Consider the following 23,335-nt stretch of genomic DNA (forward strand, 5'->3'; position numbering starts at 1 on the left):
TCTTCACAAGTTAACTGATTCAGTCCTCCAAAACCCCAACAGGTAGATGCTATTGTTTTCTCCATTTTATTGATGAGGAAACTGAGGCATGGAGAGGCTATCTTAGTTACTTTTCTCATTGCTGAGACAGAATATCTGACACCTGAAGTTAAAAAAGGGAAGGTTTACTTGGTCCACAGTGTGTAGAGGCTCCAGTGCAAGGTGACATGGCAGAGGGTCCTTGCAGAGGAGAAACAGTTCATGGCAGGGCAGGCAGAAGGCAGCAAGCAGCAAGCGACAAGGGACCAGAGACCTTTTTTGCTCCTTCTGTCTTAACCCGCTGTCCACCCTCAGGGTGGATAGCACTCTCGCCCAGGGTGGGGCACCCTTCATCCTATCCAGAGGTATTCCAAACCAATCACTGGACTATATTAGTTACATATACTCTAGAACCCATCATCACACTCTCCAGATCCAGCCACCTCCAAAAAGTCCCACCTGTGACCACATAAGGCTTTGGGAGGGAAATCTAGACACAAACCATAGCAAAGGCTAAAGCACTTCTCCAGGGGTGTGTGGCTGGTGGGTGAGAGCACCAGGAGAGGTGTAATCCTTACTTCTAGGTGGCATTCTTGGGTTAGATCTGGGGTTAATAGTGTCTAGGAACCCTTGGTCTCAGCATGGTCTGTGGGGAGTAATATATTGACACCCAGGTTAGAGGCCTCAATTTCAGAACTTCTTTGGAAAGACCAGGCAAAGGCTGTGCCGGTGTTTGAGGGTCCAACGTGCTGTGGAACTCTTTGGTCCACTCTTAGGGGCCACTGGCAGATGTGTTTCAAGCTAGGCTGCAGGCCTGTTTGGTGCATGCCCATGAGATGAAAATGACTATAAATGTTGGGCATCTCTGTCCTGGAAGAATTGTGTGGCCTCGCTCAGTAGAGAAGTGAGATGTCACCACCGGAGTTTGGCCTGTCTGCTTGTGTTCCCCTTCATTTGCAAGGATAAGCAGGAGAGGGGTTCCTGATGTTCCCACAACATCTGTGGGAGCTGCTCATCTTCAGGAGGGCATTGGAGCTTGACGTACAGAGTAAGAGCTTGTGTTTGCTTCTGATACCTCTTACACCAGGATTTAATCTTGCCCTAAGCAGAGCCACTGGTATCGTGTGTCTCCCCTTTACCCTGCTCTGGGAGGCGGGCATAGCTTGAGACTGGCTTCTTGGCATGGAGAGCTCTAGTATTCTGTCTGTGGGTCTGGTGTCCTGTACTGTGACTGCAGCCCAGCTGCCTAGAGTCTGTAAAGCCAGGTCGGAAACAAGCTGATGAGAAGAGAACCTGGCCTGGGAGAGTAGTTCAGTGCTTGCCTAGCACACTTGCAGCATGTGATTTTGATCTGCAGGACCACACCAAAAACAAACAACAGCAACAAATAAGGATCTTGGTTGTGATTTGCATCATTTTACAGAAATTCCTTCTGCTTTGCTTTAGCTTAAGCAATGGGTAAGCAATGGGAAGGGACATCCAGATTTTGTCATTTAGATGTCAGTGATTCAGTGGCACTGTTTTCCATTTTGACAAGAGTATGTGAGCTTTCCAAAAATCTGGCCCAGCCTTTGAAAGCCCCCCTGCCGCGTTGGTTCCTTAGTTTCCTGAGGAAGTAATGGAATGTTCTCCTGATACCTTCTCACCTGGGGACAGGTGTTCTAGCTGTTGGCCCACTATGTAACTGCATGGTGTTCTAAAATAAAATGCCAAGTTTGGACAGAGTGAAGCTGATGTGTGTGCCCAGTTTGTTCGCAATCATGGCTTATACGTTTGAGGATTTTTGCAATGTCAGCTGCCATGTGAAACCCTTTATGTGCAGGTCCTTGAGAGCAGAGTTGTTTCCATCTTGCAGAAGAGAAGGTGGAGACTTGAGGGGTCAGGGACTTAACTGAAGCTGCACAGCTGTGCAGCCTCTGGGACTGTCTCCCTGAATTCGTAAAGACTCTTTGGGTAATGAAACCCTTTGTGATGCTGAAACTGTCACTATATTTGCATTACATTTAACATCAGCATTGTAAGTTAGATGTTTGTTGGTAATCCTGGAATAAAACTAAAACAGATACAAAATGCCTTTCCAGATATTTTGGGTGATTTTGGGGTTTTCTAGAGTTGCCTGCACAGCAGGGGCCCAGAACTTTTCCTCCTTTTCCCCTGGCCAATTGTAAGGCCGCCTCTTAGTTGATCCCCAGGATTTGGTCCCCTTGTGACATGGACCTATTGCCATCAGTGGAATTTATGTTCTGCATATTTCTTCTCTGAAAGCCTTGTTTTTACTCCTCTTGAGAATATTTTTCTGGAAGAGGAAAAAAAACAAAACAGTAAAATTGGCTGTGTTTTAGAAATGTTAAGTTTTATTTATGGTATTGTGGATTTTGCTTTTAACAGCCACACCGAGGAGAAGACTCAGTGGGAACACCCGAAAACTGGAAAAAGAAAACGAGTAGCAGGAGGTTTGTACATCGTGGTCGTAGGGAAGAACTCCTGTGTTTGCAGCGGTGTTAAGAGATCAGGAGGGTGTCACGGGCGGTGAGGCAGTGTCCCGTGTCCTTCCCAGAAGCTCCCCGCTGGGGGACCAGCAAGGGACCTGACTTGTGCTCTGAGGAAGTGAGACAATCCTGGGGAGGAGGAAGAGGATTTCTTGCTGGTCTTAAATAAAATGTATAAAAATAATTGTGGCCTTTGACTAACAGTTTATATTAGGTTTCTCTACAGTTGTGTGCACTGTTTGTAAAATTGCTCTCTGTTTATTTATACCATGGCATTAAGTGTTAGTATTTTATAGCATTCTACAAAGAGCCCCATGACTTCTAGGTGCTTCTCAGCATTTAATCATTTATTGTGCAGTCCATGGAACGCATGTATAAGAACACAAAAAAATAATATGGGACAATTCCTGCCCTTAAAAGGTTTAGAGTCTAGTTCAAGTGACAGCAGGTGCATCTGAAAAAATAGTGCAACTGCTCTGCAGCATTGTGTGCATCCTACAGGTCAGCAGAATGATGATGCTGGGTGCCTGCTGGGCCCAGCACACAGTCTGTGAGCTCATTCAGGGCAGGGCCTCCATTGACTGAAGCAACTAGGAAGGCTCCCAGTGAAGGAGGAGTCAAATAGAATGCTTAAGAACTGTCAAGATTGATGCTGGGCATGATGTACACAAGATTACGTGTGTAATCCCAGCTCTCTAGGAGGCCAAGGCAGGAGGATTCTAAATTCTAGCCCAACCTGGGCAGCTTAGCTTAGACCTTGTCTTTGTGGTTTGTTTCTCGGTCCATCCCGCACTTGAAAACAGAATGATACAGAGCTTTCATTAAAGCAAGGAGCAGAAATGTGGAATCCATTTGGAGGTTTGGACCAAGAGTAGCAAGCTGGAGCAGCAGTTGCTGTTCAGGAGGGAGGGGCTTCATTCACCAGACCCCACACAAACCTGTCTCCTTCCTGTGTTTCAGATTTGCCCTATGGATGGGAGCAAGAAACGGATGAGAACGGACAAGTGTTTTTTGTTGAGTAAGTGTCTACATGGAAACTGTTCTTGGTCATTTTTCTGTTTGGTAGGAGTTTGTAATATGTAAGTCTTACATATTGACCACATACAGCTATGTGGGAGAATGCATCCATAATCTTGTCAGCAGGAGAAACTGCTTTTGGTGGATTTTGGATTTATTCTTCCAGTCTAGCTTTTTCTTACTTCTCCCTCGGGCTATTATATGTGTACAAGTTTTCTTAACTTAGGAAATGTTCCATGTGAACAGTTTAATAACCCGATTTTTCCGAGAACCTGGGAGGCTGAGGCAGGAGAATCACCACAAGTTTGAGGCCAGCCTGGACTACAGAGTGAGTTCAGGACCAGCCTGAAGTACATAGTGAGATCCTGTCTCAAAAAAACACCCCAGAAACCAGCCTACATAATACATTGTGAGCATTTTCTCATATCCTTCAGTATTTTTAAGATGATATTTAATGCTCTACAGTATCCTTTTGTACAGATATAATGTATCATATCACCTTTTGGCCATTGGTGCTGTTAAATTTATTATTGGGAATCGATAATTATAAATACTTTTGAACATCATTATCTGTAACAGTTCTTCACATCTCCGATTCTGTCTGTAGAATAAATTCCAGCAACAAGCTGCAGTAGTAACCCCCTGTCTAGCAGACCGCAGAAGCCAGGCAGATTCTTCTCATCCTGTGTCTATGCTGTGGTGTGTCTACTCCCAGCCCCTGGAGTTCAGAATGAATGTTTCTTGACCACCTGTGTTTAATGCAGAAGGCTGTGTATTTGATAGGATTAGGGTCAATTGGTTATAGAAGTGGATTTAAGCCAGAGTTTAAACATAGCAACTGTGACTCTGATACTACAACTGTAACCACATTATTTAATGGACTATTGCTACACCAACTCTTACGTGTGAGATGAAAATATTCTGTGAGCATCTGGCTGAGTGCTTTGGAGAACCTCAAAGGCAAGTAGCTAAAAAATATTTTGGTTCAACCCAGGCATAATGGTGCATGCCTGCAATACCAGCACTGGGGAGGCTGAGGCAGGAGAATTGCCAGTTTGAGGCCAGCTTGGACTACAGAGTGAAGTGAAAGCCAACAAAGACTACAAAGTGAGGCTCTGTCTCAAAAAAAAAAAAGAAAAAGTTTTAGTTCAATCAAGTACATTGAAAATGCTAAACAAATGCCATAAAATTACAGAAAACATGAAGCATTCAAAATTCTTTGAAATGCTAAGTTTTTGCTCAACTGTAAAGAAAGTGAAAGCAGAAACTGCAGCTGCTATGCTAGGGTTATGCTTGGGGAAGGAAAACCACACTGCAATCCATGTGGCAGACCCACGCTTGAAGAGTAGGCCTAGGTATGTTTGAAGGAAATGTTAAAAAAAAAGTGTTTATGCTACATATATAGGTTTTCATTAAAAATAATAATAATCATTCCAGACTAGGTATACAGCTCAGAAAGGGATCACGTCAATGCCTAGCATGCACAAGGCCCTGGGTTCAATCCCTAGAATGAATGAATGAATGAATGAATGTTTAAACTCTGGCTTAAATCCACTTCTATAACCAATTGACCCTAATCCTATCAAATACACAGCCTTCTGCGTGTGAAGAACTGTTACAGAGATGTGAAGAACTGTTACAGATAATGATGTTCAAAAGTATTTATAATTATCGATTCCCAATAATAAATTTAACAGCACCAATGGCCAAAAGGTGATACGATGCATTATATCTGTACAAAAGGATACTGTAGAGCATTAAATATCATCTTAAAAATACTGAAGGATATGAGAAAATGCTCACAATGTATTATGTAGGCTGGTTTCTGGGGTGTTTTTTTGAGACAGGATCTCACTATGTACTTCAGGCTGGTCCTGAACTCACTCTGTAGTCCAGGCTGGCCTCAAACAAAGTCAGCTGCGGATGGGCCAAGGCTGGCTTCATAGTCCTCTGGGCCACCAAGGCAGAGGGGATGTTTGTTGTTGACCAGTACTTTGTTATAAAGCTTTTCTCTCCTGCATTTATAAAACTCTTTCTCCTCAAGAAAGTAAGGCTATCAGACCTTTCCTTATGTGTTGCAGTTTTTTTTTTTTTTTTTTAACCTTTGTTGATGTCTTTAAACACCAACTGTAGGAATTCTGAAATTTTGTGTAGCCAAGCCTGCCTTCTTCTGTGTGGTCTCTGCCTTTGTACAGTGCTGGAACAGTTGTTCCCTGAATTGTTTTAATGGTAGTTGGCCCAGAGCAGCATTCCCAGGGCAGTTGTGCACCTGCTGCGGCAGCATCATGGGCTCTGTGTTGGAAATGCCACCATCCAGCTCTAGTGGGGCTGGCGACCTGTGCCTCCCATGTCCTCGTGGGCAGTCTCTGCCTGCTAGGCTGTGAGCTGCCATTTACTTTGGAGGGGCAGTGCTGACTTTCCTGAACTGGGCCAGAGTGTATTGTGTGCTTTGAGGGTCGTATGGTCTCTGTTGCAGTTTTTAGCTCTGCTATGAGCAGCCATAGACTATAATAATCATTGGCATTGCTCTGTTCCACTCACACTGCATTTACAAGAAGCAACAGTGGGCCATTGCTGCCTGGGGGATAGAGTTTGCCAATCGCTGGCCTCATTCAGACACATAGGCAGGGGCTATGCAGGCAGGGGAGAGCGTGGCTCCCACTGGTCTCATAGCTCTTGGAGCCTGGAGCTGGGGTTCTGGAGGGCGGAGGGTACAGTTTCCAGTTTCAGGCTCTGTGTACCGAGGGGCGTGGGGGTGACTCGCACATGTGGCTCCTGTGAGCCAGCCCTAGCAAGCCATCATCTGCTCTTACCCTTGGGTCACCTCTGCTTCTTTTGGCAGGCTGAGGGTATAATGTTTAAAAAGATTGGCTTATTCCTGGGTCTTCATATTTATACAGCAGAGAGTATAGATTTTAAATATAATTTTATGCATGGCAAGAACTTTTTAAATCATAAAATCTCATGTATTTCTGCAGAGTTCTTAATACTTCTAAGATATTTTTTGTGATATCTTGAGGTCTTCCTTTCCCTCAAATCTCAAAAATACACTTAGAATGTAGGAAGTAAATTCTGTTATAAGGAATAACCTAACTGTCTCTGTGGACCAGTACATCTTATATTGTTTCTCTCACTTTCAGATCATTTCTAGTTCAGAAGAATAGTACTTGTAAGAGGGTTGGGTATCGCCTTAAAAACGGACATCATTAGAATTTTACTTGTTGGTCATTTTCATACTTACTATGAACATGTTCACGTTATGTATCGCTGCTGGGTGGCTCTGACCCTTCTGTGTGGTTCACCTCCAATTATCCCACGTGATGGGACAGTCTTCATGTACCACCGGTGGCTCAAGTCCATGGGAATGTTAAGACCTTTACTGTTCGGAGTTTTGTCTGTTCGTCCTTTTAGGCCTTTGCATAGTGTGAAGGGATTTAATCTGAAGCTACTGGAAAGAGTGGCTGACAGATCTTAGGCCACATTTCATGCACTAAGTAAAAATCCAAGGCGTTCTCCTCAGGTTGTCTTTGATATCGCAGGGTACAGGCAATGGTTATTGTACATTACAGCATGTTTTATAGCAGCTTTGATGGAAAGGTTTTGATGAGTATCTTTCTAGGCAGGAGTGTAATCCTTCTGGAGGGCAGAAGGTAAATTAAACGGGCCCTGGTTCCTTCCAATTTAAGAATAAGCCTCTGATAGATGAATAATGGGGTTTGCCTCAACTGGAAGATTATCTCGTATTTATAACTGCTGGTGTTCACTACTGTGAATTCACTGCTTTCTCTTTTCCTTTGCAGCCACATAAATAAGAGAACCACCTACTTGGACCCAAGACTGGCCTTCACCGTGGACGACATCCCGACCAAGCCAACCACCAGGCAGAGATACGACAGCAGCACCACGGCCATGGACATCCTGCAGGGTCGGGACTTCACGGGCAAAGTGGTTGTGGTCACTGGGGCTAATTCAGGAACAGGTAGGCTGTGAGTTTACTGCTGTTCTATTTATTTAGTTTTTGTTGCCGCTCTAGTGAAATTCAATTAGATGTAACTATGATGAGACCTTTTTTATAGTGGTTCTCTAATTTAAAGATGTGTTTATGGCCTTTTCAGCTATTGTTTTATTAAAACCATCGCCTCTCTTCAAATCAGTGTCATCATGGCAGGCTTTGTAGGGGCCGACCTTGAAATCTCTGAGAACTGAAAACTCAGCAAAAGACCGTGGCTATTTTTTGATATTCAAGCATTAGACAACAGGCTCCGTCTAAGTGTTTTGACCTGGTCTGTGTGGTACACGGACATATTCCAATTACCTGGGTTATTCAAACCAAAATTGATTGGTAATGGGATACAGGACAACCGCGTATCCGGACTGTGGAGCCAAGGATACTGCAGGTTTCCACTGGTCACCGCACCTATCATCTTCTGCTGGAACAGGATCTTATTTCTTCATAAAACTGGAGGTTTTGTCCTTGTCTTAACCTCCAGATTAACCCTCCTAATTGCCAGCGCCTTACCACAGTGATCATCGTGAGGTGGATGGCTCAGGATGGCCGCCTCCTTCCTCAGCATCCTGGGGTGTTGAAGAAACAGCAGCCAACCAGATGCCGGCACCATCCATCTTTCTGATAGGATCTTATTTTAGTTTGGTCTATTTATATCAATATCAGAATCAGTAAAAACCAATTGCTTTGAGAAAGGGTGCGCATTTTCTGGGAGAAATGGAATGGGGCTGTCACATGCTGTGTCTGACTCCTCCCACCCCCTCAGGACCCCTGCATTGGCTCCTTGTCAGTTTTGATCTCTGCTCTCCTTTCTATGTCTTTACTATCTTTGAACTGTTCCTTCTTGAGTCTCTTGGAACATCCCCTAGCATCTTCAGGGCAAGCACTGGAGATGAAAATACATTCCTCCCAGGTCAGGTGTGATGCAGCACAGGGTCTCACCATCCCAGAGCAGAACTCTTCACTGCATTTGTCTACAAAGGTAGAGAACAAATGGAATTCTTTGTTTTCTTTTTTCAGAAGGGATTTCTTTAAAATCATCTCTTAAAAACTCATCCTGGGCTCACGACAGGTCCAGTCCAGCTTTTCCAGCTTCTTCATTGGGGTCATCATCACTGGTGTACAAACTAATGACTTGATGTCAGAATCGGTGACCAAATTCTCATTGATCCAAGAGGCCATATGTTGTATTGATTGTGTTGACTTCTCTTATGTTTGAGAGTATGGACCAAAACAGTTTAGAAAACTTAAAAAGTAAGGACTTCAGAGAAACACCTTTGCTTTTAAACACTCAATTAAAAATTGATAAGACAGTTTCATTCCCTGAGTCTTTTAACTCAGTTTTTTCTTTAGTCAGTAAGCTATGTGAAGACTGATTACTTCCTGCATAAGTGTTCAAGCTCCTTTGTCTGATATTAGATAGCAGACTTTTTGAATACAACAGTGAATGCAGTTGCGAAGATTTGCAACACAAGGCATAGGATATTGTTATCCAGGACTCCTAGAGTTGGTTTAAAATACAGAAAATCTGTGGCTGTTTCTTCATGCTAGAAAGAGACAAGGAGATTCTGCAATATGGAGAAGAAACAGGCTGTTGATCAGAATGGACCTCAAACCTCTGAAGCAAAGCGGACGCTCTGTTCCTCTTCACAACCCCTGCTTGCCCATGGCACTTCCTTCCTGTGTGCACAGTTCCCTAGGTGGGTGCTGCAGGAATGTCTGGTGACGGGGTAGAACAGGTTGGAGGAGTCCCACTGTTCCCATGCTCAACGCAAAGCCCAGCTCCCAGCTTCCCTCAGAAACTCACCCCCTCCACCCTGAGAAGTGGGAATCTAATTGAGTGCTGTTAAGTTATTCTTAACTTTTGAAATAATATGCTATGAATTCTAGGCAAATACTTGCAAATTGCTTTTCTTCTGCTACACTGGTGTCAGGCTTGAAAGAAGAGACTGAGGATAGACATTGGCTTTCCATCCAAACTGAGCTGGCTTTTGTGTCCTGCCTGGCTGCCTGAGAAAGTGTCCTTGCCCAGGCATGCTGTGCCTTTATATAAAATCCTTCCTTCATCTGGGCTGCAATGTGCCGATTTATAATTTGGGATCACTACCTTACTTCTGCCTATTTCATACGAAGCAGCTGACTTTTGAGTAGATTGGACATATTTGTTTCCCGGACTACTGGGATGCTTAGAAGTCACCTTCTGTCAAAGCTTCGGTGGTGTTTTCAGCGATGTTTTCCTTTGGCCACGTGAAGCGAGGCCCACCACTAATCAGTGGTTGAATGTGTTACCTTTGGATTCCTGTTCTCTTTGAGATTGAGTGGGCTGGTGTAGAACATAATGGTGTTCAGTTTGTGCACGGAGACTTCATATCTAAAAGTGTAGACACCTGATTTTCCTTACAAGGGGTGCTTAGCAGACCTGTTGTGCCCGGTACCTCCTTTAGAAAACAAATGTCCCCCAAGGTGCTGCTTTGTTGGAATACTGGAGGTCCCATTGGCGAGGTCCCTGGTGAGCACTGGAGCCTCTCTTTCTGGAGAGACTTCAGGGTTCTAATAGAGCCTGCCCATATCGAAGGAGAGTTTTATCTTGTGAGCATCATCCTCCCCGTGGTCATAAGTGACATAGGAAGCATTCTTTTTTTAATTTTCAGTTTTATTTTGTGAGACAAGGACTTACTGTGTAGTGCAGGCTTGTCTTGAACTCACGGCAATCCTTCTGCCTCAGCCTCCTAAGTGCTGGAATTATAGTCATGTGATACCATGCCCGGCTCTATGTTGAGTTTTTAATGTTCAGTTACTAAGGCGATTGGAGAAAGTCTTTCTCAGATCCTCTCAGAAAGATCAGGATGACTGTGGAAGTTGGACGGATTTGGGAAAAATGGCAGGAGTGCTTTGGTTTCACGAGATCCTTGTTTTTGTGGCTCAGGCTTATAACTGGATTTTACTTTATGGACTCAGGTATTTAGGTTGGGGGTGGGCAAACCATTGCCCCTGGGCCACATCTGACTTGCTGCCTGATTTTATAAGTACGGTTTTATGGAATGCAGCCATGCCCCTTTACCTCATCACCAGTCCAGTGAAGCAGTTACAATTACAGCAGAGCTCATGTGGCCCACACTACCTGAATTTGTTTTTTTTTTTTCCTGGTACTCAGGACCTTGTGCTTGTGAGGCAGGCGTGGTGCCACTGAACTAAATCCTGGCCCTTCACAACCTAAAGTATTGCTGTCTGGCCCTTTACACATGAAGCTTGCTGACCCTGCGGGAGAGGGTCTGGTGGGCTCACCCACACTCTGAACAGGCCGCAGTGTCGGTGAGATTTGTATACTTTGGTTGCCCCAGGTCCCAGGGAGATGTGGTCCCGCCAGCAGCCCTTGTCCCTGGCCACAGCCTTGCCCCTTTTTTAGGGAGTTGGAAGGATTAGCATGTTTTCTCCTCTGAAACTAACACTCTTCTGTCCTTGACCTTTGTTTGACCAGCTTTCCGAACCCGAAGAATGTAGGTTGAGAGCTGTAGCTTGTGGACCTCTCAGTGGAGATCAGCATCTCAGTATCCAGGGGGAAGCCATCTCTTCACCCAGAGCTTCTGCTTGATGGAGAGGCCGGGAGACCCTGCCCTGACCGCGGCCCATAGACGAGGGAGGAGTCCTTGCTGCTGTGCACAGTTAGCTGAGCGGGAGGGGCAGGCATTTCCTGGCTCTGGAGTTAGCAGCGTGGTGGCCCTGATTCCCTAAAATCGAATGAACATGGCTTCAGCCTTGTGAGGACTGTATACAAATGCTGCAAGTCTTGGAGGGGCTGATTTCTTTAGGCTAGGGAACTTCCCACCCCAGAAGGGCCCATGCTGCTTTCCTACACTCCTGGTGCCTGAGCTCGTGACAATGTGTGTGCCTCTGTGAGTGTAACAAGTGCAGGTGGACTGCTCATCAGTGGTCCCAAGGAGGGGTCCCCGAACACCTGGCTGTGTGGTAGCAGCTCTTGTGGCACATACAAAACGTGTACTGAGCCGGGCATTTCAGATTTGAGTCAGGATGAAAAGTTTCTTTCACCGTTTGAACCTTTTTTAATGCAGGGCTGTATCAGATGTGTGGCTTTGACTCTGAAATAGCCTGGCCTAGTCTCAATTTTAGAGCTGGAGGACCCGTTAGCAAAAACAAGATTGCTTTTTTCGCCCAGAACAACTACAAGCTGGCTGTCCTGGTTATAGTGTAGACCACTGAAATGGTTGAATTTCCTACTGGAATTTAGGTTTTATCACGACCTCCTTCAGGCTCGTGGTGGGAATTTGTATTACACACCCTCAGCACAAGTTGTACACTTGTCATATAAAGCGGCTATGCTCAAGCTGCAAAAGTCACCCCCAAACTTGTTCTCCCCAAAACAAGGTGAAGGTACCAGATTTTTCTTTCTTAGAAATTAGTGTAGTTTGGTATAAGTAGTACAGAGGTACCTCGGTTCATGAACTTAGTTTGTTGTACACTTTTGGAAAAGGTGGCCATGTTTGTGTTTGTGCCTGACGCAGTTTGCTCACAAAAAACAAATTTTGCCAAATGCTTCTATTTGCGAATCAGATTGTTTGCAAACAAGCATTCGTGAACTGAGGCGCCACTGTGTAATTATGTCTTAGCATTGAGGGCCTACCTCTAAAAACTCGAGGTCTTCTTCCTAAATTCTGTCCTGTAGTTTCAGTGGAAAGTGCAGTCGCCATGTTTTCATCTTACAAATCACCACCATGATGGATTCATATCTGGTGTAAATCCCACCAGTTCTACAGTAACACAGGAAAGTTAGTTTTTCTTCATGTAGAAAATCATATTCATTTTTAAGATTCTGAATCCCCACTTCCCAATTGTGGGCCCTACCAGTTTCCTCCACACCACCAGGTCCCTGTTTTCCACACCTAAATTTTGTCTTCAAGCTGGGCTGTTGACCTTTTTTGTAGTTATTCTAATAGATCCTATAAATCCAAGCCCATAAACTGTTATATTTAGTCACTTAGTTGGGTGAAGCATGCTCAGCTGAAGTCATTGCACTTGGGACCCTGAAATGCTGCTTGGTTTCCTTCCCAGTTGTTGACAGGACTTAAACTACTGGGATCTAAGTATTTATCTTCTTTTTAAGAACCTGGTGCTCATTAAATGGAGGAAGAAATTCTGAAATAATCTAATGGCCTTTTGGGAATTAATTAAAAACTTTTATGACAACTATTCTCTTCCTCCGAATATACCCATATAAGTGAAAGGAATTGAAATAATTTCATTCTAGGAAACTTGGATTTTTTTGAAAATACATGAAAGGTTTCAGAACGGCACTATATAAAAATTCAGAATTAGAACCTTATGAATTACATAATCATTTCACATTTAAATATTCTTGGACATTGTGTTGTATATGGGAGTCACATGATCATAGTATTTGAGAAACTTAATATTTAAAGCACTGTTGATTTCATAATCCTGTGTAAAACACTGCAAATGAGTGTATATGTGTAGTTCACACCTGGTGTGTGTGCCCACATCCCTCTTCAGCTTTAATACGCATCTAATTAAACCTCAGCGAAACTTCTGTCCTTGTGATGTTATCAGTTGAATTTTACAGTCACATGCAAGTGTGGATTTTAACCTTCTTTAATAGTATCAGCATGACAAAGGAGAATTGTGCAAGCTGTTTTATGACAAAATGGTTCAAACTCAGTTCAAGGAGAACATTTAAAATTGATCTCTACCCTGGTTGAAGTTTTGTAGTGTTATGTCAGATTTGAAAATCTGGAAATTATCTTACTTAAAAGTACAAATAAAATAATTTTGTACTTTGCTTTGATATACACTGACAGACTTGTAATGAAAGTATTACATATATTTCTGTAATTAACCTAAAGGCAGAAATGTCTTTGTATATACTTTTGTTTTTTTCCACTAGAGGGCTCTGTTGCCCTTCTGTATAATTAAACAAAAGAGGCAATGGCTCAATGTAGTTTTCTTCCTCTCAGCTGGTTTTCCTTTCATTTTTTGTGCCAAATAATGCCTTTTGCTTTCCTAACATATCTTTTAGGTCTTGTACTTCTCAGTGACAGAGTTCAGGCTGAAAACTGTTACGGGTGCTGTTTGTTTCTTTTAATCTCCTTCTCTTTGTGTTTTTGTTTTATTTGTATAAAATGCCAAGGATAAAGAGTTCCATTTAATAAAACGGTCCATTGTATTCAGGGTGCAGCTTGTTCTGCCAAATTATACAAGGGCTTGTGTTTTTATGACATTATTGGTTTTGAGCACGCTAGCCTATCAATAATGTGGTTTTTTTCCTAAGTGGAAATTGTAACATTTAAATATTGATGCCTCTGTTTAAGGTCCATTTAGAATGTTTTAGCGACCTTCTATTTTTTCTTAAGAATATAGTCTCTCTTGCCTCTGCCAGTAGCCTCATCTAGTATTATATAACGTATTTTAATTAGGTTGTTAGTGATACATTATATACATTATTGTACTTTGGGCTCTGTATGTTTCCTAAATGATAAGCCCTATTAAACTATTCCATATTTAATATGGAATAGCAAATGCCCTGTACATAGAGTATTGAAGAAACTTTTTTTTTTTTTATTTTGGTCACATAATTAAAGTGGGGATGTCCTGTTAATTGTATTCTTCAGCTGTCAAACAATTGGTCCAGAAGGAAGTCTGGTTGCATTTTATAAATTGCTTATTATCCAATTTTATATGGACCCAAAATGAATACCTACATTATATACTTTCACTTCTATCATCCTTAGCAGCCTTTTCTCTTTTGAAAACATTGTGAATATATACATGTAACACTGCAAAGCTGCTTGACCGGAGTAAAGGTGTTTTGGTTACTCATATACAGATGTGTTCATTGTTTATCATATAAATTGTTGAAAGTAGATGGCTGTTTTGGGAGTTATTACAGGTTTCATAATAAAAGCTACCAACTGTGGAGAAGCCCTCTATGTCCCTAATTCTGTGTGATGCTACGTGCTTCCTTCCTTGCAATTTTGTAGCTGATGCCCCCTGCCCAGGTGTGAGTCCTCCACCCCATTTGAAATCCTGAATTGTGCTGGGGTCCCTAGGAAGGCCTTCTTGCAAAGAGCTCTTAAATTCAGGTGCTGATCGATGGACCGAGAAGCAAATCCTAGTAAGAGGTTTTTTTTTGCGTAAATCATGTCCCCTCATTTTAATCAATAACATAACATTTCCTGAAGGGCCAGTCTAGAGCCCCACAGCTCAGTGAGATTCATAGGAAGTGTGAAGTTATGGACTGTGGCTTGAGTCTCCTGGCTTCAAAGTTTTGAGTATTTGTTGACCAGGCTGTCCTTGGTGTTTTGTGTTTGGCTGATTGGTTGGTTGGTTGGGGCGCTTGGTGTTAGAAGCCGTGTTCAGACAGCTGTCCCTGGAAGTACGCTATGGTTCCTCGCTGGGCTCTGAGAGGGGCTCTAGGCTGGGGTGAGTGCACAGAGGAGCATGTGTGAGATTGGGGGCTCATGTTCCCCGGGTCTTCCCTGTTTCTCCCTAGGCACAGTGGATGGCGGGAGGGTGGCCTTTTGTCTCAACTAATTGTCTCAGAAGAATAAAATCGTACAGAAACTGAAGTTACAATTTTTATTTTTACCTCAAAAATGTACAAGTTCTAGACTTAGTGTTTATTGATCATTAAGTTATATCAGTAGCCCTTGAACATTGAGGATTGTTCTGTGCATATTTCATTGTCACCACAGTGTTTACAGAGTGCTGAATGGCATGAGGCGGCTTGCCTCAGATCCCATGGCCCTGGAGCCGTAGGACAAGAGCAGAAGACTTCTGTCTCCCACTTGGGACCCTTTCCTGTTTCCGAGAATAATAGTATGTGGTCCTTACTGAGCCCTTTGCAAGAACTTCATTCCATCTACTCACCTTGAGTGTGGAATCGGGTTTCTATTTAGCCTGGCAAAGTGGGCCTGGTACTGTAGGGAGGGTGGAGTGAGACACAGTTTCTAAGCTGCATGGGGGTCATGCTTATAGCAGCGGGTCTTTATGGCATTCTGCTTTGCATTAGGAGTGTAAACAGGTATTGGTGAAGAATTCTGGGTGGCTGGAGCTAGCATGTGGCAAGCTTGCTTTTACACCAAATGTTAGGCTAACTTAGCTTTATGTATGTTCTCATTTAAGTAATTATTTTAAAAATTATTTTGGTAGTAAACCTATTCCCCATAGAAAATTTAGAAAACACAGATGAGAAAAAGCCCACCCAAAATCCTTATCAGCTGAAGCTGTGGCAGCCTTTAGTGTCTATGACTCTTAAGCATGGCTCCCTTCCCTTCTTTGTTTTTGCGATTTTCTATTCATCTGTGGATCACAGGTATCTTTCCTTGCCATCCAGTATTTTGCATCTTTAGTGGTTGTGTAGTACTCCGTTACGTGAATCCACCGATTCCCCCAGTGTGGCACATTTGGGTGGATTCCAGCTTTTAATAGCTATAGAATGGAGAGGAACATTTTGCATGAAGTATTCGTGCCCATCTGTGACTATTCTGTAGTTTTATTTGGTGAAAGCAGAACTGAATCAAGGGATTTGCTCCCAGGCCGTAGTATCTTGATTTATCAAACCACACCCATTGGAATGTACCAATTTGAGTGCCCATTTGCCCTGTATCTTTGCCAGCCTTGGGAATTAGCATTTTAAAAAAGTCAACTAAATCTGCATCCTGTGATTATTAGTAAAATTGAGCCACTTTTCATGTGTGGCCATTTGTATTTATTTGTTTACGAATTGCCTTTTCATTTTACATGCATAACCATTGGATATATATTGATTGCTGATTGATGGCTTATGCCATGCAGTACAATTAAATTTTCAAAATGTCCCTCTCTCTTAGAAGTTAATTTATTTCAAAGTGTGTATTATTTTGAGTACATACTCAATCCTGTGATCAAGAGAAATTCGCAAAGAGGTTGGCGTAGCTTCCCAGTTTGATTCATTGAAACCTTTCCAGCATATGTCTTACCTGTTGTTACATATGCTGCAGCTGACATCACAGCACTGCTGCTTCCGGTCTGTGTGTAGGGAGGAGCAGCAGCACACAGAAAGCTCAGACTTCCACTGGCCGCCTTACTACCGTAGTCAAGTCCCAAGATCACCTCATAAACGGGACTCACTATTTTGATGTTTGCAAGTTTTCCCTGGCTCTTCTGCTCATGACAGTCACAGCACTTTGGAGCTTCCTTGTGCATTTTCCCTTGTGATGGGTCTTACTGTGTGCAGTGCAGTTGTTCCATTGCTGAAAATAGCCCTGCTGACAGATGGGCAGGGGGTTTCTGGCTGAAGGTGGAGAGGAGTTCGGGCCCTGGAAGTCGACGTGACCTAGTTTCACAACCCGCTCTCACCACTTCTCACCCTTGTGACTGTGGCCAGGTGACTTTCCCACCCTGGGTTCCTGTTCCTGCCTGTGAATCATGGATAATATTCCTCCTCTGCAAAGTGGTGAAGGACGGGAGCTCCAGGCCGCCTGGGGACGTCATCTCATCCTTGCGAGGCATTTTTGGGGTGGGGTGGGGGGATTGAGTTACTTATGAAATCAGTGTAGTGTTTTCCAAGCATCCTGGTCCTTGGATCCTCAGAAGGCTGCCATAGTATCTGTGCACTTGTCCTAGAGTGACCTTTCTACATGACCATTGTGGGTGTTGGCTTGTCTTTGGATTGAAAGGGAACATTTCAGATATTTTTGGGTTGGAGGTCAGATGTTGCAACCAGAAAAGGCATCAAGTAAGAGGAAAATAAAAGGACAGCATCATTTTTGATGTAAAGTTGGAGTAGAGGAAGAGAAAGAGGAATGGTTGAATCTGAAATGAATACATCACAGTAATTACTACTCCGAGGTTAACATCAGAGAGTTGTTCAGTTCGTGATGGCTTATAGTACTGACTGGCATATTAAGTTTAAATCTCCAAATCTCTTGTCCCATTTCCTTGATCGTACCCCAGAATGAATCAGCATTTGAGTATCACTTTATCAGCACTTTGAACAGGTTGGCACTTTCATTGGGGACTCCGGGGACATAGCAGAAAGAGAAATGTCCTATGAGACAGATAATCACAAACTTATGTGACCTAGAAGAGCCACTTCACTATTCTGAGTCTTACTTTACTCATTTGGTAAAGTCAAGAAAAAGATTTTTTTTGGTCACTGTTTGCATAGATCAAATAATAGGGGAAGTGCAGCAATGAAGAATACTTCATGGGTATAAGGTTGCTTACATTTGGGGAAAAGTAACCTCACATTGTAGAAAAGAGAGTCCTAACAGGAGGGTTAGAGTTGGAAGAAGATGGGGGGCATAATTTGATTCCTTACTGGATGGAATAAAACAGGAGCCCTTGATGCTTTTTGTTAGTACTTCTATGATGAGAGGCTCTAAAAGGGAACCAGATGCCAGGTAACAGGGTTGCACATGGCACAACATTTCAGTGGTGACTGAAATGTTAACAGGTACTGTCCTGACTGGGGTTGACAGGCTGTGATTCCAACCAGATATTCAGGAGCCCAAATGTGGCATAATATGAAGGGATTCTCTGCCGAGGTGGAAATTTGGCTGGGATGTAGTTGTGCAGGGTTTTGATAGGTGGAAATGTTGTCGGTTCACACAGCGGTTTATTCCTGCTCCTCACCTCTGGTCACAGTGCAGAGCTAAGTCAAATGTAGATGCAGAACTCAGATGTGAACTGGGTGCTGTTGGCTGATAGAGAGCATCAGCAAAATTGCCAGCCATACTTGATTCTGGTGATGAAAATGATCTATGTCTTTCAAATGAAGAAACTGCCATGTCAGGCACTGAAGGCTGAAAGGAAGAGCTCTCAGACCTTTTTGCTTTGCTCAGTACAGTGCCTTCGATTGCCTTCGGTTTTTCTGTGTGGCTGTGTTATAAGTCAGGCAGGCATGGTTTCTAAATCTGGCAGCTGAGTTTGAGAAGCTTCTATCAGTTGAGAGATCACCGGTGCATTCCAAATGGCACTGAAATAAAAAAAATATGCCATTACAACTTTATCTATTAGCAAAGGAAGTTTCAGTTCTAAGTTCATGTGCAGTTACCAGATTGAGTGTTTGACAAGGTGGAAAGTGTTGGAACGGGTCCATATGGGGAAACATCTCCATCAGGGAGTGGAATCAGATTTTTGGCAAGGGACACCATTCTTTCAGTCTGAAAAGCTGAGTTGGGAGTCATCTGTCTGTGTGTGCAAGGATCTTTTTTCCACCAATTATAGCTCTCTCTCCCTCTCCCTCTCCCTCTCCCGCTCCTTCCCCCTCTCCCACTCCTTCCCCCTCTCCCTCCCCTCCCCTCCCCTCCCTCTCTCCCTCTTTCTCTCCTCCTGGATTGATCAGAGAAGGATTTTACAGGAGAAAGCCAGTAGTGTTTGTGTGTCACCACATGGGAAGCATACATGGGTGCCTCTATCAGCTGTATGATCGTTGCATGTTTGTGTAATTATTGGGGAGATCTGTTAGTTTCCCGAGGTTTCTGTAGTGTTCTCTTAATAATTACTGGCTTAAAACAACACAGGGTTCTTCACTTCCATTCTGAAAGTCAGAGTTAGATCTGTTTTTCTGGGCTAACATCAAGGTGTTGGCAGGGCTGGTTCCTCCTAGTGGCTCTGGGGAAATCTGTTCCCTCCCCTTTCAAAGTTTCTAGTGACTGCTTGTGTTCCTTTGCTTGCAGCTCCATCCCTCCTCCTTCCAAGCACATCACTCCAGTTGCTGTTACTGTCCCCCGTCACCTCTCCTTCTTTTGTAGCGCCTCCCTCCACCTTTTCTAAGGATCTCTGTGATTCCATTCAGGGTCCACCTGGAAGCCCAGGATAGTGTCCCCATCATGAGATGCTGCATTTAACCACCTCTGCAGTATCCCCTTGCCAAGTCAGGAAACATTCCCAGGGGTTGGATGTGGTTCATGTCCCGGGGAGAGACCTGGCTCCACCTAGGGCAGAAGGTAGTGGAGCCCTTCCGGCGTTGGTTGGCATGAAAGGTTGTCCCCACTCACTTTCTTCCCTTACTGAATGGATCTTTGGGTGGGTGCTTTTGTTTAGGGAAGCTCTGACTCTAGGTGTTCTGGGCTTTGGGGGAAGCTTCCTCCAGCGCCACAGGTTTGATTTTGTCTGAAGCAGGATAGTCTATACCAGTGGCAGTGAGCCTATGGCACGTGTGCTGCAGCAGACTCTTATTGAAAACTCTAAAAGGTTTGCCACCACTGGGGCTCTATACATACTAGAAACTCACTGTGCTGGCTACTGCCGAGTCCCTTGTGGTTGTGACAGCGGTGACCACCCTGCTCGCTGGTGTAGGCAGGGCCATGTGCTCAAGGGCAGAGCCCCCAGTCAACCGAGGATGAGAGTACAAACTGGTGGCCTGCAGCCTGTATCCAGCTCCCTGATACTTTGTGTGGTCCACACAGAAATAGCCTCTCGTGAGGTTTTTTGTTTGTTTTCTTCCTGGATTACTTGCCAGCATGTTAACATCAGGATATTGAAAAATAAATCTAGATTTCTGACAGTCTTTTAAAACCAGAAGGTTTAGTGCTCTGGATGGAATGCGTGTGTGGCCCCCAAATTCATGTGTTAACCATCTTAATCCCAGCGTGAAGGCATTTGGAGATGAGGCGTCTGGGGGGTGGTTTGGTCCTGAGAGGCAGCTTGGATAGAATGAATGCCTGGAGGAAGAGGCTGGAGAGCTAGTTCGCTTTCTGCTAGGATGAAGTCTGAACTAGGGGGAGGGCTTGCCTGGGGGGCCCTGCCACACTGCACTCCACCCTGTCAGTCCAATAGCCCAGAAGCCTACCAGTGCTGCCCCCTGCAAGCCACTTCCCTGCCACTGGCCTGAGACTCCTGGTTCTGTGGTGAGGGGAATTTAGAACCCTTGTGGGGCATCTAGGATGAGGGTTCTGTGAGGAGAGAGGAGGGCTGGTGCACAGCCACAGATATGGCCTTTATTCAGTCTGCGGTGTAGTCAGTAAACATTCATGGACTGTTGGGTATGAGGTGCTAAGTTTTCAGTGTAGAAACAGATGTGATCCCTGCCTTTATGAAGGGCCAAAGAAACCAAAATAATAGCAGCTTGGTCTGTGTGCTTTTAGAGAACATTTAAGTTGATTTGCTCTATAGTATAATGAGGAGAGAGAGAGAGAGAGAGAGAGAGAGAGAGAGAGAGAGAGAGAGAGAGAGGACAGAGACAGAGATTGCTGCATACATGCATGCCTCTGGATAGTTTCTAATTATTTTGGTATTTTTCTATTTGCACGTGAAAGACGTTGGATGCTAAGGCCATTGCTTTTCATACTTGAGAGACATCTGCGAATGACTCACTGTATATATGCCTATAAATTGAAGAGCGCGTGTACTATCTTGACTGATAGTCCCTGAGTTTCCTTAACCTTTGCCCATGTATACATCTTCTGAAAGCAGAGCCTAAGCTAGGTCACCATCAGCGTGAGCAGGGTGTTGCTGTTCTCAGGTGTAACTGCTTCTTCTGTGACATCTGTTCCTCATGGCTCCCATGCCTGCTCTGTGTTAATAAGCATGCAGCCGTGTTAAAGGTCATCCAGTGTCTTGCTGCTCGTGCTTCCCCCCTGAGTGGTCAGGTGCTATTCCCATGGCGTGGGTCACGCGTAGCAGCCTGACCCGCCTTGTTTTCTGCGTTCCTTTAGGTAGGCTCTGTGCTCTCCGCTGTGTTCTGAGTTCCCCCTTGCTCTGGGCTCCTCCTTCCTCACGCTGTTGATGGTAGAGCTGAGCGGTGCTAATGCTGGTTATTAATCTGACAGTATATACCAGGGAGGTTTTATAATTGCCATAATTCTTCTTTGCTCCATTCCATTTCCCGGCCCCTCAAATGGTGTGGCAGCTGCAAAGCACAGAACCGGAACGTGAGGTAGAGAATCGTGGCTTAAACTTATAATTTTATATCCTGTCAGGCTGCAGGGAAAGTGGTCACGTTTCTGGATGATATTTGGATCCACAGATTCAAAACAAATTCTTCATTCCATATTACATAGGATGGAAAACTTAGCCGATTTAGGATGGCACCCTCCATCATGGGGGTGCAACTTCTGGATTTCATGTTTTAGATACAAAGATGGTGTTGTGTGAAGAATTTAATAGTGTTTAACTTTTCAAAGGGTACTTTCTTTTTTAAACTCTAAATATGATGTGTTCTGCTTAAACTGTACAAGGTTGAGTGCCCGAAAGTGAAATGATTTCCAAGAAACCCTAGAGAAGTCAATGTTGGTGGCTTTAAGGGAACAACCGAAGGACTGGATCACGGAAGCCTGTAGACCATGAGTCAAAAACAGGAGGCCACTTGTGGGGGATAGCACGGGATATACTTGTAGGACCGAGCTGAGCTTGCATGGGGACAAAACAGTGCAGAGCTGTCATTTGAGAAATAAGTCTTTCCAGATTTATAGTCAGTAGGCTATAAATTCCTCCCATCTTCCTGACAGATTTTGTGGCTCTTGCTGGGGTATTAGGGAGCCATATGTGTTTTCTTAAATGTTCCTTGAGTGTTTCCTTTCAGAATTGCTTTGTATTGAGGATCTCTCTCTCTCTCTCTCTCTCTCTCTCTCTCTCTCTCTCTCTGTGTGTGTGTGTGTGTGTGTGTGTGTGTGTGTGTGTGTTTGTGTTCTTAGGAAGAAGGAGAATTAACTCTTGGGACAAATGTGGAATGGCAGATGTTGCTAATGCTGCCTTTACTATTTGCTTAAATATTAGCACTGGATTTCAGAATCGACATGCAAGCAGGATGGCTTCGTTTTAAACCTCGTGGTAGAAAGTTGTATGCTACTATGGATACTATTTCTGAGCAGCTATCAGAAATCTTCATTTAGAAATGTAGCCATAGTTTTACTGCTGGACATTGCTATAAAAAACAGCCTGCACTTTGCACAGATTACTTTCTGTGTGCATAATACTTGGTGTTGCCTGCTGAATTTTTCTGTAACTCTTTTGGGAAGCATTAAACCCCTATTTCTTTAGTTTTTCTTTATCCTCTTTTTTCCTCATGACAGTTGGCACAAGATCTTTCTTTTTCATTACTTCTGTGAAACAGAGTTCATCTCTGGCTTATCTCTTCATTCTCTGTTTAGTTTCTTAGTTTACTTTAATTTCTGTACTTTGGTATCTGTCATAATGGTATTTAAGCCCTTGGAAGATTTTGGCGATTGTGGACTTCTTGAGAAAATAAAGCACTGCAAAGTTGTACTGTTCTGCTTTTGCTGAGTTAAAAATTCATGTCATTTGGCCAAGATTGTGATCATTTAAGTGCCCTTTAGAATTAATAGCAAGGGATAGTTCTCTTGCTGTGTTGAAGTGATAACTCTGGTGTAAGAAAGCTTGATTGTGTTTTTCTCTGTTAGACGATGTGAAGAGAACCAGGCAGGTCTGGGGGTGTTAATAATAGTGTTGTACAGGGGCTTTTCCTTGGAGAAAGGTGAAAGAGAGGAAATCTCGAAGAAAGAAAGCACTGAACTGAAGCAAGAGGGTGTTTCTGGTGACATGCAGTGTGGATGACATGGCGAGGTAGGGATAGGCTGGAAGTGAGCCATACGTGGACAGACAGGGTGTTACCTGCGTGTTGGAAAGTCCTAGTGCAGAGGAGACACACTGCTCCCGCCTGCTCTGTTCTTGAAGATGGGGCTTTGCTGAGAAATGGAGCTACATGCTCTGCCCTCAGGCTTCTCTTCCTTAGTGTAGGGAAGACCCATGCAGCAACTCAGGAATAGTTCTTTTCCTAGCTAGTGTTCTTAAGGACAGCCCACCCTTGCAAATGTGCATTGCCTTTTTT

General features: G+C 43.8%; 1 protein-coding gene across 6 annotated transcripts in view; it reads left to right on the forward strand.

Moving 5' to 3' along the window:
* Positions 1 to 2,347: 2,347 nt before the first annotated feature.
* The window catches only part of Wwox (WW domain containing oxidoreductase), a 972,155-nt gene continuing 951,167 nt past the window's right edge, over positions 2,348 to 23,335 (forward strand). For 5 of the 6 annotated variants that reach the window (XM_033757877.1, XM_019205292.1, XM_010609471.2 and 2 more), the window contains exons 1-3: positions 2,348 to 2,471; positions 3,468 to 3,525; positions 7,325 to 7,503. In XM_033757877.1, the coding sequence (XP_033613768.1) occupies positions 2,363 to 2,471; positions 3,468 to 3,525; positions 7,325 to 7,503 (346 nt within the window). In that variant the 5' untranslated portion in view covers positions 2,348 to 2,362. The remainder of the gene's footprint in view (positions 2,472 to 3,467; positions 3,526 to 7,324; positions 7,504 to 23,335) is intronic. The other variant, XM_010609470.3, reaches the window with a different exon arrangement.

Source organism: Fukomys damarensis, unplaced genomic scaffold, assembly GCF_012274545.1.
Source record: "Fukomys damarensis isolate Sample0158 unplaced genomic scaffold, DMR_v1.0_HiC HiC_scaffold_32, whole genome shotgun sequence".
NCBI classification, from domain to species: Eukaryota; Metazoa; Chordata; class Mammalia; order Rodentia; family Bathyergidae; genus Fukomys; species Fukomys damarensis.